The 19,913-nt window shown below is 44.7% G+C and overlaps 1 protein-coding gene across 9 annotated transcripts in view; it reads left to right on the top strand.

Moving 5' to 3' along the window:
- The window catches only part of LOC115093766 (solute carrier family 40 member 1-like), a 168,748-nt gene that overhangs the window by 71,040 nt on the left and 77,795 nt on the right, over window positions 1-19,913 (top strand). For 8 of the 9 annotated variants that reach the window (XM_029605988.1, XM_029605992.1, XM_029605989.1 and 5 more), the window contains one exon: window positions 6,568-6,683. In XM_029605988.1, coding sequence (XP_029461848.1) covers window positions 6,568-6,683 — 116 coding nt within the window. The remainder of the gene's footprint in view (window positions 1-6,567; window positions 6,684-19,913) is intronic. The other variant, XM_029605987.1, reaches the window with a different exon arrangement.

Raw genomic sequence — 19,913 nt, 5'->3', positions numbered from 1 at the left:
TTCCTCTCTCTATGCAGCCCAGCATTCTTCTGGCTTTAGCTATTGCCTTGTCACACTGTTTCGCCAACTTCAGATCGTTAGACACTATCACCTCCAAGTCTCTCTCCTGCTCCGTGCACATCAGCCCTTCACCCCCATTGAATACAATTCTTTCAGATTTCCACAGCCCATATGCCTCCCTGGCTGGGCCATTCCTCCTGATTCCTGATGCAGCCAAACGCTGTTGGCACTCTGCGAGGCAGGACACTGCCAAATCCTCACACGGCAGAATGCTGCTGGCCTCATCTTGATGCTCTCCTCCTGAAGCGCATGTGTGCCAGCCCTCATATGTTTTAAAGGGCCAGCGACAGGAAAAGTTCTTTGGCACTGGATAATGACATCACACACCAAGCCCTATAAAGGGCTCACACTTTCCTTCCCTCAGCCTTCCCTCCTTGTCTCAGCAACCAGTCCCACTACTTCTTAGTAAAGCGTGTTTCTTCCAGCATTCCTGTCTTCATTCCAGCCTTGTCGTCAGTCTTCATTCCAGTCCATCCATGTCGCCTGCTTGTTCTTGTCCTTGTCTACCTGCCCTACCTATCCATCTCTCTTCTCTTTCCTCGGACAGATACCTGGTTTGACCTCTGCCTGGTCCCCAGACACGCCTGACCGCTGCCTGCCTTTAACCATTGCCTGGACCCCAGATATGCCTGACTGCCACCTGCTTACAACTCAGTATACTGTCATCAGCAGAGATCCCGCCTAAATCCTGCCAGCCCCGGCACCCAAAGCCTCAACCCACGGGGAATGTGGACTGGTATAGGTGAAGATCCTGACTGGTCTCTGCTTCGCCTAGGTCCACCTGCCAATGGTAAGAACCTGCAGGGCTTCTCCCTGCAGGTAGAGTCAACCCTGCTTAGGCCCAAGGGTCCACAGAGGCAACAACCAGAGAGATTGCCATACAATATGGAAAGTCAAAATAAGTTATTCTTCTGATGCCATATAATTTTAAAATAAGAAACCTTTTAGAGCTTAGAAGCCATTGACACCAGAAGGCAAAGGAAGGTTGGTGAGCATTGAGGAGGAAGCGGGAGGCAGTCACCTGAGAGCCCTAGCTGCGGGTTTTTCTATTTCTACCCCAGAAACTATAACATTGCAAGGGATATGGGTAATATTAAAATCAATTGAATCGTCCATTAAAAGCCTATCCACCGTAACTTTAGAAACCAGGAATCAAACTATTGTGAATAATAACCTTATTTCCAGTTTTGGAAAAAAGGTTGAAGAGTTGGATAAGAAGGTTCTAATGGTTGAAAATGTGCAGGAAAAACTGATTATATCAGACAATATTACCAATAGAAGATTAGAAAATATCGAAAATGTTCTCAGAGCCCATAATTTAAGGGTTCTGAATTTTCCTGTTATCACCATGTTTTCCCCGATGGAGTTATTTCGAAATTATGTGAAACAAATTCTTAAAATACCAGAAACTGCTCTGCTGGTGATTACTAAGGCCTATTACTTGCAACAGCGGACACAAACTGAAGCACTGGAAATAGCCGGGACTCAAACACCTATAACAGATTTATCAGATATACTAGAAATTACTATGGACACTGTGATAACTCAAAGGAAACCTTTATTAATATCATTTGCCTTTTTGTCTGACCGTAATTATGTAATGAAACTATTCTTTAGAAATAGGCAAAGTAAGGTATATGGTTACCCAATTTGGATATATCCAGATGTGGTTAAAACAACTTAAACCAGACGAAAGGATTTTCTAAATATGCGTTCGTCAGTACTTCAGTTGGGTGCCAACTTTACCTTAAAGTATCCATGTAAATTTCTTAGAGCCCGCACAACTTAGGGCTTTCATAGTTGCCCGAACCCAAGAGGCTTCCCCTCAAGCCTCGGCTTGTTAGTGAAAATATGTAATGGCATCACTTGGTTGTTCAATAATTAACTAATTATATTTTGCCTTAAATATTGCACTTATAGTTCCGCCTCCAAATATTCTTATAATTTTTGATGTTTGCGAAATTACCTGATGAAGGTTAGTTATCTATTGTGTTACTTGTATTATTTTTATAGACAAAGGCAAGCATCAATTTTGCTGTACAAGAGTTATTCTTGGGTGTAATGTTCAAAAAATTTTGAAAATAAAGAATTGAAAAAGAAACCTTTTAGAGCGAAATAAATAGTGACAAAAATATGGAAATACACTCAAATATACGCTAAATCAACTCTATTTATTTATATCAAGGCTAAACCATCATATCTTTTCTGAACGCTAACTCCGCATTATATCAAGTGTGATCTGATACTTAGAAAATGCGTCAAATTATAATCATAGGTCTGCCTGTTTATGTATAGTTTTTTATCTGCAAGTAAAAACTTCTGTCAGTGGACTACTTTGGAGGTAAAATGAATCACTTGTGCCCGAGCACTGAAGATCTTAAGTGAGTGAGATAGACTTCTTTAACAGTGGTTAGAACCACTAATATCTGCCAGCACTGAAGATCAAGAGCCTGACACTGCGGTAATGTTTCGAACAGCAGCATCTCTGCTGAGAGAAGCTCATGAAAGCGGTCAACCATATAATTATAAACATTAACAAGTATAATGTAAAATATTTTAAGAGTACATTGGCCTTAAGTAGATTGCTTCTGACACTAATTTACATAGTAATAAAGTAAATGATGGCAGATAAGACCAATTGGCCCATCCTGTCTGCCCATTTTTTCCAGTCTATACTACTAAGGATATAGCCTTAGATGCTAGTTAGTCCTAGAAACTTGACTGCTTGTTATCTAAGTTGGTTTTTATTGCTTTCCTCTTTGGTTCTCTTTCATTCTGAGTAAATGAGCAATCAAATTCCCAGATTTAATCCAACACCCAGGCCTTGCCATCCCCTATATCTTTCCATCAAGCTTTGTAATTTGCAGTGGTATTTTATAGATTGTAGTAACTATGATGAATGCACTGTATAAACTACTTATGTTTTATAATGTTTTTTTTCTAAATTGATTGTTGTGACATGCCAAGAACGGTTTCAGTAAGGTATGTAATAAGAATAAATTATTATAAACTTAATAGCTATCAATACTATTAAGGCTGTTGCTCTAATATCTAGCCATCTTTGTCTGTGACGCTTTCTGAGAGTACCTGCATCAACCCACCAGCATCAGTTGATTTTTGAAGAATTGTAGTCTTCTGGTTCCTTGGCGACTCTATAGGCTTCAGTATTGATAGCTTGTGCTTCCTTTAGCTGTGCCTTGCTTTCTCCTTATTACCTCTCCCATTGCCTCTTCTTATGAGGAAGCAAATGAAGGATGGACGGTTTGCAATATTGCATTCATCTAAACTTTTTTCTACCACAGTCCTTTACATCTGCCCCAAGAAAGCTTGAAATCTATCACAGTTTTGGCTGTCAGTACCTCTTCCAGTGGGCTATTCCAGGCATCTACCATTTTCTCAGTAAAAAAAACCCCCAAAACTTTTATTTTTCCTCTGAACCTTCCTCTTTGCAATTTCAGATTATGACCCATTATTTTTCAATTACCCTTTCTACAAAAATGTTCACCTTCCTGTACTTTATTGAAGTCTATCAAGTGTTTAAGAGATCAATAGTCAAAAGCATTTAGATGTCTAGCTTGTGAGTTATCCATCTAAATAGCTAGTTTTGAATATTCCCCTTTCTTATACAACTAAAAATTGTTTAGCCATTGTCTTGCTTTATGAAATACCCCAAGTCTCTTGTCCTGTATGTTTGTCTTATTAGCTTGTAATGTCTATTGAACAGGGACTGTCTTTTGTAGGGATGTGCAATCGTTTTTTGACTATTAGGAAATTCGTACGATGTTTCCTAAATCGTCATGGATCGGGAAACTGATAAAACGATTGCACTTTCCCCGAATTTTCGTAAAAAATAGTTTTTCGGCTAAGTGTGCACTAACAAAAAAAGTTACTTTTTGTTAACATATCCATATCCAGCATATCCAGCATAGCTCTCTGCTTCAACGGCTGGGGAGAAAGACCGATACTTCACGCATATCCAGCATAGCTCTCTGCTTCAACGGCAGGGGGAATGAAGAAAAGTGGATCTATATACAGACAACAACCAACAAGGACTGAATAACATAGTCTGGGTAAACAAATAAGCATGGGTGTAGCTTGCTTATTACGGCGGTTACTACCCCTAATTAATTAAGCTAGATATTTCACTTAGATGCAGTTCCAATACTGCTCTCTACATTAATGGTGGGGGTGGAAGGGAAATAGAACCAAAAGGTTAATAAGAGCCAAGAGAAACAGATAAGTATGAGAAAAAAAAAAGTGCGAACCTTGCTGGGCAGACTGGATGGGCCGTTTGGTCTTCTTCTGTTGTCATTTCTATGTTTCTATGTTAGTGCGCACTAAGCCAAAAAACGATTTTTCACGAAAAAAAATGCCAATCCGTGGGAATACGAGATTTTCCCGTGGCCACACAAACCCGAAAGCAGAAACGATCGGGCACCTGATGCACATCTCTAGTCTTTTGTGTGTTTGTACAGCACTATGTATGTTGTGTAGCCCTATAAAAATATTAAGTAGTAGTAGTACTAAAAGTTAGCCAGATAAGTGTTTATCTGGTTAAGATTTAGCCGAATAAGAAAGGGGCATGTTGGGGAAGTTCTGGGGCAGGACAGATTTAGGTAAATAACTTATTCAGCTAACTCCAATATTAGGAGCTAGCTGGATAAGTTATTTTCCTAACTCTAGACTTTAGTCTTAAGCAGCTATATTCAAAAGAATATAGCCAGTTATATAGCGAAGTGAGGCTTAAAAAAAAAAATAAAAATTGCGGGCCTACTGGCCCTAACATTTCACCCCCTCCTCGCTCCCACCTGAGGTCCAAATGTTTGGCACTGCTGGGCAGAGTCTGCAACCCTGGTTCCCCCACAAAGCCCCCTCCATCTAATAGAAAAATGTAAGCACTGGGGCCAGTCTCAGTCTCTCCTCCTTGCCCCCTGCTCCCAGATCCCATTGAAATGTTTAAACTTTTGTAAGCTTTAGGTTCCCCTCCTGGTACCTTAATCTCCTTCAATCTTTAGCCCAGATAGCAGTAGCAGCCTACTGCAACCTGGGCCTGGCACTTCTGCTGTTGCTAAGCAGCTACACCGGAAACATATGCTGGAGTTTACAAAATTTTTAAAGTTTGGGGGGGGTGGGAGAGACTGGACTGGCTCCGGTGCTTAGATCTTTCAGAATATTAGATGGAAGGGACTTGGAGGGGGAAACTGCAGCCTCTGCCCAGCAGGGTCAAGCATTTGGACTTTGGGTGGGAGGAAGGAGTTGAGACATGTTAGGGTCAGTAGCCCTGCGTCTTTTCTTTCTTTTTTTTTTTTTTTTAAGCCTAACTTCACGGTTAGTAGGATAACTTTAATCAGGAATATTCAATGGGACATGGGACATTTGTCCCATTGAATATCCAGGACAAATTATCTGGTTCACTGTAGACAGATAACTTGTCTGCTCGCCGGTTTACTGAATGTATTTATTATAGCCCCACTCCCCTTTCTTTCCCAATTGACTTTAAGGTTAGTTAATTTTGATTTGAATGTGTTTTTCATCCTTTAGCTTACTTTAGTAGTTATTTTATTTTTGTATTTTTTTGTACGTATTTTCTTCTCATCATAAATTTATTCTGCTTTGGCTAATCTGTTGAATGGAGCCAGCCTGAGGGCCCAGTGGTGATGCTCCACCCTGTCATGTGGGAGACCTGAGTTTGATTCCCAGGCCAGGCTTCTGCTTCTTGAGCCAACAGGGGCTGGGGATGCTGTGGATTTGGTGGTGTTCATAAGCCCAAGGGACAGGGTAGAGGGTGGCATTTCACTGCATGGCTGATTGGCTTAGAGTTCATGTCTTTGCCAAGTGGCAGAGGAGACTGTGATCAGAGTCTCAGCTAGGGCACTGGTTTTCAACCCAGTCCTCGGGGCACACCCAGCCAGTCAGGTATTCAGGATATCCAGAATGAATATGCACCGGTTATATTTGCATGCACTGCATTCATTGTATGCAAATCCATCTCATGCATATTAATTGCGGGTATCCTGAAAACCTGCCTGGTTAGATTTGTCCTGAGGACATGTGCTGGAAAACTCCTGAGCTTAGAAGACTGTTATTGCAGTGGCTGGGCTAGATGGGAACAGGCTAAAATATAGGAAAAGGAAAGAAAAGGTGGAAAATGGATAGACTGCCATTTTTTTCTTGTTTTTAAGAAAACTTGAATACTAAAAGGTTGAATTCAGCTTGTAATGATGAAATGCTTTTCTGACTCTGCAGGACTCCTACCCTAAACTCCCCATTTTTCCACATGCACAACATTAGAATTATGCAATTAGGGCCTGATTCACTAGGGCTTTTCCCCTATTCTGGGTCTATGGGGAAAAAAGCTTAGCAACTCAAACTCCTAATGTAACATGTTTGACATCAGATATATGTGCACACTTTGCAATTGCATAACTGAAATCCTTGAAAAGAGAGCCCAAGAATTTAATTTTCCACACAATTGTTTTACCTGCTTTACTTTTAATCCTCAAACAGTGGCAGAGATTTCCCTGATTGTGCAGAACACCTCTGTCTGCATATGCGGCATCATCCTGGTAGTGGCATTCCTGTTTAAGGTACAACTTGAATCCATATACCGTGGGTGGCTTCTTGTAAGTATCTAAACTGTCTTCATGCCCACTTTTTTATTACAAGAGTTTTTAATCAATAGTGCCTGCACAGTACTTTGCTCAGGAAAGCCAAGTGAAAATATAAATTTCTTAGTGTCCAGACAGATGAATCCAGAGGTTATGCACCTCTAACAGGAGATGGAGCAAACTGCAGCGACATCAGCCTGCCAGCATTTTCCATCTCCCTACTGGGAATTGCTTTAGCTTTTTTTAATATATATATTAATAATTTTATTGGTTTATATAAACATACCATCAGCTACAGAGCAACAGGCAATGAAATGCATAGTAACAGAATAACAACAAATGTCAGATAACATCTTGAACAGTTTCTACAAAACAGTGACTGACTAGGAGTATAACATGGTCCGACTCCTCCTAGGGCCCTGTCTAGCCTTGGTATGCAAACCCCCTCCCAGTAACCCAATGTCCAGCCCCCCCCTCCCCCCAGGTCACCTCGGTCAGGCACATCCCCGCCAAAGAGGGGGGGGGGGGGCCCAAGCCCCATAGCAGAGAAAGCACAAAACTTCGTGAACTCCCCTCCCCCCTTGATTAGGTGAGAAAGGGTTTCAGCAAAGTCCAAATCCAGTAAAACTTTGGGACAGAATCTCTCCGGATTGCCGTCAAATATTCCATCAAATATATGTCTTAATTTGGTTAGTAAATGAGTGCGTGTAGGTACCCTCTTGAGATTTCCACCGAGCTGCCACCAGCAGTCTAGCCGCGGTTGCCACATAGGTAAACAAAGCCTGGTGGTCATCTGAGAGGGCCGCCCAGGGGTGTCCTAGAAGCCAAACCTCCGCTCGCAATGGAAGCTGGACACCCAAAGCAGTGCCCAGCCATGTTTGACAATCCTTCCAAAAAACCTGTATGCAGGGGCACTGCCACCACATATGAAGGAAGGAGCCTTTTTAAGAGCATTGTCTCCAGCACATAGCCGATCTCCCCAGAAACCACCTGGCCAAACGAGCCAGGGGATAGTGCCAGCGATTAAAGGAGCTTATATCGATTTTCCATCATATCCGACGACATCGAGGTCTGTCCTAGATGCCGAAAACAGTCTTCCCATTGGCCCCTGTCCCAGGTGACTCCCAGGTTGGACACCCATGCGGCCAAATGAGTGTCAGTGTGAAAGCCCCCTCCCACCAACAACTGATATACTTTGGAAATGATTTTCTGCAATTTGCCAGCCAAAATGTAGTAACCTTCAAAAATCGAATGACTCCATTGGAGATCGAAGGCCACCATGCTTTTAAAAACAAAATGTTGCTGTTGTGTTTGAGGCATTGTGGACCTCTGGTCACAATGGAGCTGACCACACCCATGGGAAGGAGCCCCGTGGGGAACCACTGCGATTGGCTGACACAGCAGACACAGAATGGACAGTCTTTATTGTACTGCTGTAATAGATGTAGATATGGTATGCAGGAAGGTAAGGCACTGACCCACGAGGTGCCAATACGCTCAACAGGCTCAGTAGTGTAGTTTCACCCAGATGATCACGATAGGCAGGTCTCCACAGAGCGGGCAATGCTGCGGCTGGTGGGTGGAGTAGGAGCGCCGGTTCGTAGAAGTACTCATGGAGAGCAGGCATCTTCCCGATGGTAGAGTGTTGGGAATTATTAGAAAGGGAATGGTGAATAAAACGGAAAATATCATAATGCCTCTGTATCGCTCCATGGTGAGACCGCACCTTGAATACTGTGTACAATTCTGGTCGCTGCATCTCAAAAAAGATATAATTGCGATGGAGAAGGTACAGAGAAGGGCTACCAAAATGATAAGAGGAATGGAACAGCTCCCCTATGAGGAAAGACTAAAGAGGCTAGGACTTTTCAGCTTGGAGAAGAGACGGCTGAGGGGGGATATGATAGAGATGTTTAAAATCATGAGAGGTCTAGAACGGGTAGATGTGAATCGGTTATTTACTCTTTCGGATAATAGAAAGACTATGGGGGCACTCCATGAAGTTAGCATGGGGCACATTTAAAACTAATCGGAGAAAGTTCTTTTTTACTCAATGCACAATTAAACTCTGGAATTTGTTGCCAGAGGATGTGGTTAGTGCAGTTAGTATAGCTGTGTTTAAAAAAGGATTGGATAAGTTCTTGGAGGAGAAGTCCATTACCTGCAATTAAGTTCACTTAGAGAATAGCCACTGCCATTAGCAATGGTAACATGGAATAGACTTAGTTTTGGGGTACTTGCCAGGTTCTTATGGCCTGGATTGGCCACTGTTGGAAACAGGATGCTGGACTTGATGGACCCTTGGTCTGACCCAGTATGGCATTTTCTTATGTTCTTATGTAGAGTGTAGGCGTCTAAGCTGGCAGTTTAGAGCAGGCAGAGTAGCAAAGCGAAGTCTTTGCTAACTCGTTTAGGTAGCGGAAGCGGAGGCTAGTTATACCCGGAGGTACTGACGTCATGCGGTGGGGCTGCCCCCGAGGTTCCCGCCATGACGTGTACTTGAGCATCAGTGTTGTGTGCGCTCGCACTCTAGGAGGCCATCGGGAGCCAGCATGGCGGATGGGGACACCCATGCAGGTCAGAGAACGCCGAGGGCCATGGCACTCGGCACCGAAGATAGTCATCTTGCCCAGAGAGAGAGAAAGGGGAGAAAAAGAGGTAAGGCAGAGCGGTCGCAGCCATCTGCGACCGACGGACGCAACAGTCACAGCTGAGCATAGGCTAAAAAATCATACCATATCTACATCTATTACAGCAGTTTTGGGGAGGGTATAGGTAGATTGCAATTGCATGAATGAGAGCATCCCTGTGTTCCAAATCTGTCCCAAATTAGTGAGACTGCATTGTGCCCAGTGGCGAAAGACTAAATTAGTCCTCCCACTATCAAAAGCCCGCAGGTAGCATATGGACGAGAGGGCCGAGTATGTCCTGTCTCCCACCAGTAAAGGCTGCCATCGTTTCCAGATAGTATGAGTACAGTTCAGAGGCGGGGGGAAATCCCATACCTGCTTTAGCTTTTAGAAGGAGAATTTGCAAAAGAAAATTAATTGCCCCGCTCTCCTGTAGTGATACCAAATGGTCCCTCCCCTAGTTGAGAATTCCTAAGGTGATTTCTGTGGTCCGATATGGTGTTTTAGCAGGCGTGGACTTAGCTGATTGTACAGCTTAAAAGCATCGCATGCAGAAGGCCGAGTGCGGTGGTGACGGCATATGCCCTCCTCCCCCGCAGCTGGAGACCGTCTCTGTACTCAGCCGGGAAGGGCTAAGCTCACGTGTTATATACAAATAAGAAACAGAGACAAGAGTGGAGGGGTTAGTTTGGGGACTTCCTCCAGTCTCCTTGCTTGGTGCGCCATCCTGATGTGCGTTTCCACTCCTGAGGGGGTTAGGGGAATTGGGCAGCCTGGTGAGTTGAGTGGCCCTGTTGGGCTAGGCCCCGCAGTTAGGCTTTTTTTTTTGTGCACCACGGGGTAGCCATGGCGGTGTTTTTGCATATTTTTCTACGTGGTCAGCTGCCCTGTACAAGATCGTCGGTGCGCGCAAGTGCGTCCTGTCCGTCCGATTGGTGTGCACAGCCTGTGCATGCACTTTCTCGCATATTTGTGTGCCAAGGTTTGGAGCAGTAATGGCGTGCTTAACATTTTGGCGCATAAACGTAAGACGCAAATTTTGTGCACATAAAATTTATGTGCATAAATTTTGTTTCAGCAGGGCTTCAGCTGGATGCACATCTTCAGTCACCTGTTAAGTGTACTGGCACCAGTGGCTAAGAAACCTAAGTGCCTTTCTCTCTGTGCTGCCTGACACATTAGAGCATCTAAGCCTGAAGGGCTCTCTAACTTGTGCCAGTGCTGCTTCGACGCTCAGAGAGAATTATCTTCCTCTGATTTTACTAAGCCTGAGTCTTTCCAGCCTGATGATGGCTGGGTTAAGGATATGTCAGGAGGGACGCCTGACCTTGGAACTCCCTTGACTGGTTCCTCAACAGGGGATGGCAGCTCAGTCAGCGCTGTACAAGCGCCTTCTATTCTTGGCATGGATCCTTCTGCCTTTTCTTGGGTGGAATTTTTTCAAGGATTGCAATCCATCCTTCAGGCGCAGTCCTCAGCGCTGTCCAAGCATGTCAGTACAGATCCTCAGAGGGTGACCTCTCCCTCTTCCAGTATGTTTAAGCGCTGAAGTACACCTCGAGCTGCAGGTTTTTGTGACAGGAATCGGGATGGCACTGATGATGAGGCAGATCCTGACTCCCTGGAGAATGGGGAAATCCTTCCGAGGCTGGAACCGTATAAAACTATGTTGAGGTTCTTTCACAGAGATAAATTGCTGGCTCTGATTTCCCAGATATTGCAGATGCTGGGAGTTCCTGGGGCAGATTCCATATCTGAACCAAAGAGAAATTCCATTTTGGTTTCTTTGGGTAAAGCCTCTTGATTTTTCCCAGTTATGGAGGCCATTCAAGAACTGACTGATCTTGAGTGGGATGCCTCTGAGGCAAATTTCCTGTTGTTTCCTGGTGGCTCGCTCTTGCTTCTCTCTCAGAAGGTTAGTGACTCTGGAGTGAATTCCAGGACAGTTATGGAACCTGCCGCCACCTTGCCACCTTTTTAGCAGATGCATGCTACGATTTGGTCTACACCTCCGCCAGAGGAGTGGCTTTGGTAATAGTGGCCAGACATCAGTAATGGCTGAGAAATTGGGCGGCTGATGCAATCTCCAAAGCTAATCTTACAAAATTGCCTTTTAAAGGATCACTTTTGTTTGGGAGCCAGTTGGAGAAGCTAGCCAGTAAGTGGGGCGAATCTCCGGTTCCACTATTGCTGGAAGATAAGAAGTTGTCATTGTGCCCGTTTGCTATGAGGGGTCATCTCAGGGGTTCTAGGCGTTTTTGTCCCTACAGAGGGGCTACCTTTCAGAGGACTCTGCCTTTTGGCAGGTTTCAGTCCTTTTGTCCCCTATTGCCCAAGCGGGGAGTGGGCTCGGGTAGTGGAACCTCCCGAACCTCCTAATTAAACTTTGCCGACCCACCCCTGGGAACAGGAGTTGGGAGGGGTACCTTTCTCTCTCTTTTATCTGAGGTGGTCGAGATTACATCAGATCAGTGGGTCCCGGAGGTAATGGAAGAAAGATATGTGCTGGAGTTTTGCAGTATTCTTCAGGGCATGTTCATGGTGTCTCCCTGCCACTCTCCACAGAAGTAGCAGGCAGTCGAGAGTACACTGTCAATGCTCCTCAGTCTGAGGGCTGTAATTCCAGTGCCCCCATCTGAAGAAAATATGGTTCAATATTCCACTTATTTCATTGTGTTCAAGAAAGAGGACTCATTTAGTCCCATCCTGGATCTCAAAGGGGTCAGCTGTCATTTGCGGGTGACTCACTTTTGCATGGAGAAATTGCACTCAGTGATAATGGCTGTCGAGTCAGGGGAATTTCTGACCTCCTTGGATCTGTCTGAGGCGAACCTCCATATTCCTATTCAACTGGAGCACCGTTTTCTGCGTTTTGCGGTACTGGGGTGCCATTATCAGTTTTGGGTGCTGCCTTTTGGTCTGGCCACTGCTCCCAGAACCTTTTCCAAGGTTATGGTGGTAGTGGCGGCAGAACCGAGAAAGGATGAAATCCTTGTATACCCATATTTAAATGACTGGTTGTTTCAGGCCAAGTTTCTGGAAGAGAACCATTTGGTGACCCACAATGTGATTTCCTTGTTGCAGGAACTTGGTTGTGTGGTGAACCTAGCCAAAAGCAGTCTTCAACCATCTCAGTGATTGGAGTATCTGGGTGTATGTTTCAACATGAAACATGGCAGAGTTTTTCTTCCGGAAGCTCATATTCAAAAGTTGATGGCACAGGTGCATCTCTTGGTGAGTACTATACGCCCAACAGCATGGTTCTATCTACAGGTGCTCGGTTTGATGGCGACAACCCTGAAAGTAGTACCATGAGCGAGGGCGCATATGTGTCTACTTCAGTGTTCCCTGCTGTCTCGATGGAACCAGCAGTCTCTGGCTATTTGATTCAGTTCCACCTGCCGATGGAAATCTGCTGTCACCTCCAGTGGTGGCTGCAATCGGAACATCTGAGAAAGGAAATATCTCTGACGTCCTCAGACTGGTTGGTACTCATGACAGAAGTGAGCCTCCAAGATTGGGGAGCTCACTGTCAGGAACTAACGGCTCAAGGGTGCTGGAATACAGAGGAGTCTCTCTGGAACATCAATTGGCTGGAAGCCTGGGCTGTCTGGATGGTGTGCTTACAATTCAGCTGCAGGGTTGAGCTGTCCAAATAATGGTCAGACAACGCAATAACGGTGACTTACATCAATCGGAAGGGAGAAACCAAGAGTCAACAAGTATCGCAAGAGATAGACCAACTTATGGAATGGGTGAAAGTGCATCTTCAGGAGATCTCAGCCTTGCACATTGCAGGAAAAGACAATGTAAGAGCAGACTTTCTCAGTAGGGAGAGTCTGGACCCAAGAGAATGAGTATTGTTGGACAAGGCATTTCAGCTAATAGTAGATCGCTGGGGTCTTCCATTCATAGACCTGCTGGCAACTTCTCGCAGTGCGAAGGTTCGTCGATTCTTCAGTGGCAGGAGAGATCCGAAGTCCTTAGGGATTGATGCTCTTGTGCAGGCCTGGCTGGAAGGCAAGCTGCTATATGCCTTTTTCCCTTGGCTCCTATTGGGAAGAATGGTTCAAAAGCCATTCGGGCCACAGCAGAAGAGTGCTTCTGGTAGCACCGGATTGGCCCAGAAGGCATGGTATGCAGATCTGTGAAGAGAAGAGCGACCAAAAAGGTGGAGGGTCTTCATCGGATATCATACGAAGAGAGATTGAAGAATCTAAATATGTACACCCTGGAGGAAAGGAGGAACAGGGGTGATATGATTCAGACCTTCAGATACTTGAAAAACTTTAACGATCCAAAGACAACGACAAACCTTTTCCGTCAGAAAAAAATCAGCAGAACCAGAGGTCACGAGCTGAGGCTCCAGGGAGGAAGACTAAGAACCAATGTCAGGAAATATTTCTTCACGGAGAGAGTAGTGGATGCCTGGAATGCTCTTCCGGAGGAAGTGGTGAAGTCCAAAACTGTGAAGGACTTCAAAGGGGCGTGGGATAAACACTGTGGATCCATCAGGTCTAGAGGAAGTGTATAAAGAGGAGGCAGCAAAACACTGCACGGAGCGGCAGTAGCCACAGAGGCATTCAAGGAGCGGGATGCCAGTGGCCAGTGGTTGGTGTTCCACCTTCACGGAGCGGAAGGATGGAGGCCTGCCATCTCCATATTTAAAAAAAAACCAAAAAACAGGGGTGGGCAAGAGTATGTAAAATTAACGAAGAGTTCATAAGCTATAGGTACTACCAATTATTAGGCTTATTCAATATTTGTTGATAGATAATGTGGCTTTCAATGCATACTTCACTTTCAATACATATCCAACATAGCTCTCTGCTTCAACAGCAGGGGAGAAGAAAAACTAATACTTCACGCATATCCAGCATAGCTCTCTGCTTCAACGGCAGGGGAGAAGTAAAACTAATACTTCACGCATATCCAGCATTGCTCTCTGCTTCAACGGCAGGGGAGAAGTAAAACTAATAGTTCACGCATATCCAGCATAGCTCTCTGCTTCAATGGCAGGGGAGAAGTAAAACTAATACTTCACGCATATCCAGCATAGCTCTCTGCTTCAACGGCAGGGGAGAAGTAAAACTAATAGTTCACGCTTATCCAGCATAGCTCTCTGCTACAATGGCAGGGGAGAAGAAAAACAACCAATAAGGGCTGAATAACATAGTCTGGGTAAAACAAATAAGCATGGGTGTAGCTTGCTTATTGCGGCGGTTACTACCCCTAACTAATCAAGCTTGATATTTCACTTGGATGCAGCTCCATCACTGCTCTCTGCATTAATGGTGGGTGTGAAAGGGAAATAGAACCAAAGGTTACTAGGAGCCAAGAGAAACAGATAAGTATGAGAAAAAAAGAAGTGTGAGGCTTGCTGGGCAGACTGGATGGGCCGATTGGTCTTCTTCTGCCGTCATTTCTATGTTTCTATGTTTCTATGACTTCTGGTGGAAACCTCCCTTCGTTTTCTGCCGTATAGGAACCTATTGCAGCAGGGGCCTGTCCTTCATGAAGGTCCAATTCTGTTTTGTCTTACGGTATGGCCCTTGAGGGCTCACTTGTTGAAGCATGGATATTCTTCTGTTATGATTGCCACCTTGCTGTGAGCATGAACGTTCTCTACTTCCTTAGTCTGTGTGAGGGTTTGGCGAGAATTTGAGGCTTGGTGTGAAGATAGGAGTGCTTCCTCATTCAGTTAGATCCCGCTAAGTTTGGAATTTTTACAGGATGGTTTGAATAAAGGGTTGGCCTTTAATTCCTTGAAGGTACAGGTAGCGGTTCTTGCTTGTTTCAGGGGCCAGGAGAATGGTGGATCCTTATCGTCTCATCCTGATGTGGCACGTTTCCTGAGGGGAGCGAAACATCTTTGTCCTCCCTTGTGATTACTGGTTCCTTAGTGGAATCTTAACCTGGTGTTGGATTTCTTGGCGGGTCCTGCGTTTCGACTGCTGTGTAGCCTTTCCTTGCGGTTACTGACCTTGAAAATGGTGTTTCTGGTGGCGATTTGTTCTGTGTGTCGAATTTCTGAGCTGCAGGCCTTGTCTTGTGGTAACCATTCCTTCAGATGACTCCAGGGGCGATACAGATGTGTACTGTTCCTTCCTTCCTTCTTGCCTAAAGTGGGTCTCAGATTTTCACTTTAATCAGTCCATTTCCTTTCCATCCTTGCATAAGGAAAGATGAGGAGGAATACCGCCTGTTGCGTCCCTTGGATGTCAAGAGACATGTCGTGAGACATCTGGAGGTTTCTAAACCTTTCTGAAAGACGGATCGCCTGTTCGTCCTTCATGGTGGAGGAAAACAGGGTGAACCAGCTTTTCAGGCTACAACAGCTTGCTGGATTAAGGCGGTGGTTATGGCTGTGTATGTGACAGCTGAAAAGCTGTTGCCCACGGAGGTTAGGGCTCATTCCATTAGGGCTCAGGCAGTGTCATGGGCGGAGGTTAGATTGTTATCTTCCATTGACATTTGCTGAGCTGCAACTCCTTACACACCTTTTACAGGTATTATCGTTTGGATGTGCAGGCCCGGGAGGACACAGCCTTTGCCCGTGTGGTTTTGACTGGATTGCAGGTAGTCTCCCGCCCTATTCAGGAGTAGCTTGGGTACATCCCATGGGTTCTGGATTCATCTGTCTGGACGCTAAGAAATGAGAAATTACTACTTACCTGATAATTTCCTTTTCTTTAGGACAGGCAGATGAATCCAGCTTCCCGCCCTTAGCTGCCGAATGATTGGGCTTTGGTCCTCCTGCATTGCTAAGAGTTTCCAGGGATTACTGGTAAGCGTTAATCCAGTCCCTAGACTAGTGTTAATGCATGCTTGTCTGAGCTCAATGGTTCTTGTTTTTTTGAGAACAGAATTGCTCGTCTGTTTTTAATCCAGTTTTTTGCTAGTCTGTCCACAGTTGCTTTTGAAGAGAATACTGGCAGGCTGATATAACTGCAGGAGTACATATACTGTGACATCAGTTTGCTCCATCTCTATCTGCTGGTAGAGGTGCATAACCCACTGGTTCTGGATTCATCTGTCTGTCCTATAAAAAAAAAAAAGGAAATTATCAGGTAAGTAGTAATTTCTCACTGTCTTCAATGGTTATTTATGGTTTAGCAAAAAGGAATTGTTTTTTACTGTGGAAAATTTGTTAAGAAAAGCTGGCAGATCTGTTGTTCCACTTATTTTTTATTTTATTTATTTAACATTTTTCTATACCGAACTTCATGACAAGCGTCATATCAGGCCGGTTTACATCAAACTTAGGGGTTAACTTAGCAAAAAAACCATATAACAAGAAGGCCGAAGCGCAGATACAAATAACAGGGAAAAGAACTTGGAGGCTAGAGTAGCCAGGAAATAAAGGACAGAAAAAACTGGAGAATGAACATGGATGAATATGCAGTTACTGGTTTGTACATTTAGTCTATTGAGCTAAATGAGGGACTTATTGACTGTGAGACATTTAGTCTATTGAGCTAAATGAGGGACTTATTGACTGTGAGACACTATCTGGGTTTTTCCATGGTAGAGTTACAAAGTTAGTGGCCCCTTTACTTTCTGATGGCCCTAAAGTAACTATTGAGAAGGAGGCTTCCCTTAATGTATGGGCTTAGTTTGAGCCTATTGTACTGGCTGATATCCCAGATCTAGTATCCCAGTTAAAGTCTATTTATTCCCAGTTAGACCCCTATCCTTTTCCAATTATTCAGGGGCTGAGTGAATTGATGCATGGACTTTTAGCACAGATTCTTACAAGTGCACAGATGCATGAAAATATTTCACTGGAGCTAAGGGAGCTGAATTGGTTACAAATATAACAGCATATCTAGTTTATATAAGATTTTATGAACAATGATCAGGACTTTAATGTTAATCCATCTGGTCTAAGTAAAGTGTTAGTGAGGTATTCACCATTATGGGCATTGTAGTCCATGGGACAGAATCAATTATTCAGTCCCTTACTTCAGGATTACTGTGTATGTGAGATGGAAGCCAGAGCTTATTCCTTTTTAGGGCCTGCAATGTGAAATGCTTTGCCTAGCCAATGAAGGGCAGAGGTTTACTATTTAGATTTTACAAAGCACTTAAAGGCTGTATTTTTAACCAAGCATATGGCTAGCTTTTATTGTTTTATACAGTTTAATTATGGAGATTTTTAGACACTAGGAAGTCCATATTCGAAAGCTTTTAGCAAGCTAGCTTAGATGTTAGCTGGCTAAATGAATATTTCTTAGCATTCGTATAGGTGGGTCCAGGACCAGTGGGTTATGCATCTCTACCAGCAGATGGAGATGGAGCAAAGCTGACATCATGGTATATATACCCTTGCACAGACATCAGCTCGCCAGGTTTCTCTGTCTCCAGCAGATGGTGGACATGTATCTCCCTACTGGGGCTTGCCTTAAAAGTTTTTTTTTAAAAGGAGAAAAGAAATAAGTTTATTGCCTGTTCTCCTGTGGTGATACCTTATGGTTTCTCCCTCAGTCAAGTTTCCTGAGGCGATTTCTTCAAATTCTTCCCTCAGATGAGTGCCTTGGTCCAGTAGCTGATTTTTGCCAGCATGGACTGTAAAAAAAACCAAAACAAACAAAAAAAACCCCCAAACAAAAAAAAACACGCAGCTGAACGGCAAGCCGAGCATGGTGGTGAAGGTATTTGCCCTCTCCCCCCGCTGTACTCAGCTAGGATGGGCTGAGCTCAGGTAAAAATAAATAAATAAAAGTAAAAAGAGGGGGAGTTGATTTTAGGACTTCCTCTCCCTCCTGGTCTCTGTGCCCGGCATGCCGATCTGACGTCCATTCTCGCCTCTGGGGGAGCTTGGGAAGCTTGGTGGGTTGAGTAGCCTTCTGAGCTAGGCTTAGATTTTTCACTGCAGGGTATGCCAGTGCGGCATTCACACACTTTTTCTCTGCGCATAAGGCTGCCCTCTTCAGGTACGCCAGTTTGTGCTTGCACACCTGGCTGTGCATCTAGTTGTGTGCCTAGCTGGGTGCTCAGTTGGGGGCATAAGGGCACCTACCTGGGCGCTCAGTTGTGCGCATAAGGGGCGCCTGGTTGGATGCACAGTGGTGCCGTTCAGAGTGTCTAGACGGGTGCTCAAGTTGGACGTCTATCTGGAGAGTACATTAGGCACCTAAATTTTGGGAGTTAACTGTTTTACAAGCGCCTATTGCGAGCACAGCTGGGCGAACACTTCTCAGACACCAGTTTAGAGTGTGCTGTTAATGATTATGGTGCCGATAGCAAAGAAGCCTTTGTGCTGCTTGCCATATTCGGGCATCTCAGTCTGGCGTTCCCTCAAACTGTGTCAGCATTGTTTGGAAGCTCAGGGATATTTGTCTTTGTCTGATTTTGCTAAGGCTGGTCCCTCCCAGCATGATGCGTGAATGGAAAAAGAGTTGCCAGAGGTTTTACCTGAAATTGGGTCTCCCCTAACTGGTTCTTCAGCAGGAGAAGGTAGTTCAGTGGGTGCAGGAGTGATGCCCCCTGGGTTTGGCATTTTCTGCCTTTTCTTGGGTGGAATTTTTTCAGGTGCTGCAGTCCTTTCTTCAGGTGAAGTCATTGGCTCCAGTCAGTCAATCTTAATTCAGGATCATAGGCTGGAGATTCCCACCTGCCTGGTGCTGCAGGCAAGCATTGGAGTATGTCTAGACCTGCTGTGGGTCATGCCGATAGGGACCCAGATGGCACGGATGATGAAGCTAATCCTTACTCCCTGGAGGATGAGGAAATTCCTCCGGGTCTGGAGCTGTATAGAAATATGTTGCATTTCTTTCATAGAGATGAGTTACTAGCTCTGATTTCCAAGACATTGAAGATGCTGGGGGTACCGGGGGCTGATTCCATGTCTGAACCAAAGAAAGATCCCATTTTGATTTCTTTGTGTAAAGCCTCATTTTTCTTCTCCATTATGGAGGCTATTTAAGAATTGATTGATCTTGAATGGGGCACCCCGGAAGTTAATTTCAAAGGGGGACGAACCTTGGAAGAGCTGTATCCCCTGGATCTGGCTGCGAGAGAGCAAATGCGTTTTCTGAAAGTGGACGCACTTGTGTGTGCTGTCACCATGTGGATGATTATCCCTTTAGAAGGGGGGTGGCATTGAAGGATACACAAAATAGAAGAATTGAGGCCATCCTTGAGCAGGCCTTTGAAGCAATGGAAATGAATTGCTTCCTTGGTGGCTCTCTCGTTTACTTCTCTCAGGTAGTTGATTAATCTAATGGTGGCTGTAGGCTGCGACCTGTCAGCACTTCAGCCAGAGCGGTGGCTTCAGTAATTGCGGCCAGGCATTAGCTATGGCTCAGGAATTGGATGGCTGATACAATTTCAAAGTCTAATCTTACAAAATTGCCCTTTAAGGGATCACTCTTGTTTGGGAGTTAGCTGGAAAAAATGACAAATAAGTGGGGTGAGGCCCAGGTTCCTCGGTTACCAGAGGATAAGAAGCAGACACCGTACTTCTTTGGCACAAGAGGTTGTGCCATGGGTTTCAGACGCTGTCGACCCTACAGAGGAGCAGCTTCCCAGAGGACTCGGCCTTTGGGTAGGCCTCAGTCCTTTTGTCCCAGACTGTCCAGAAGGGGTGCAGGCTCAAGTAGTGGTGCCCTCC

Source organism: Rhinatrema bivittatum, chromosome 6 (genome assembly GCF_901001135.1).
Source record: "Rhinatrema bivittatum chromosome 6, aRhiBiv1.1, whole genome shotgun sequence".
In the NCBI taxonomy this organism is placed as follows: Eukaryota; Metazoa; Chordata; class Amphibia; order Gymnophiona; family Rhinatrematidae; genus Rhinatrema; species Rhinatrema bivittatum.
This window is presented reverse-complemented; position numbering and strand designations above follow the sequence as displayed.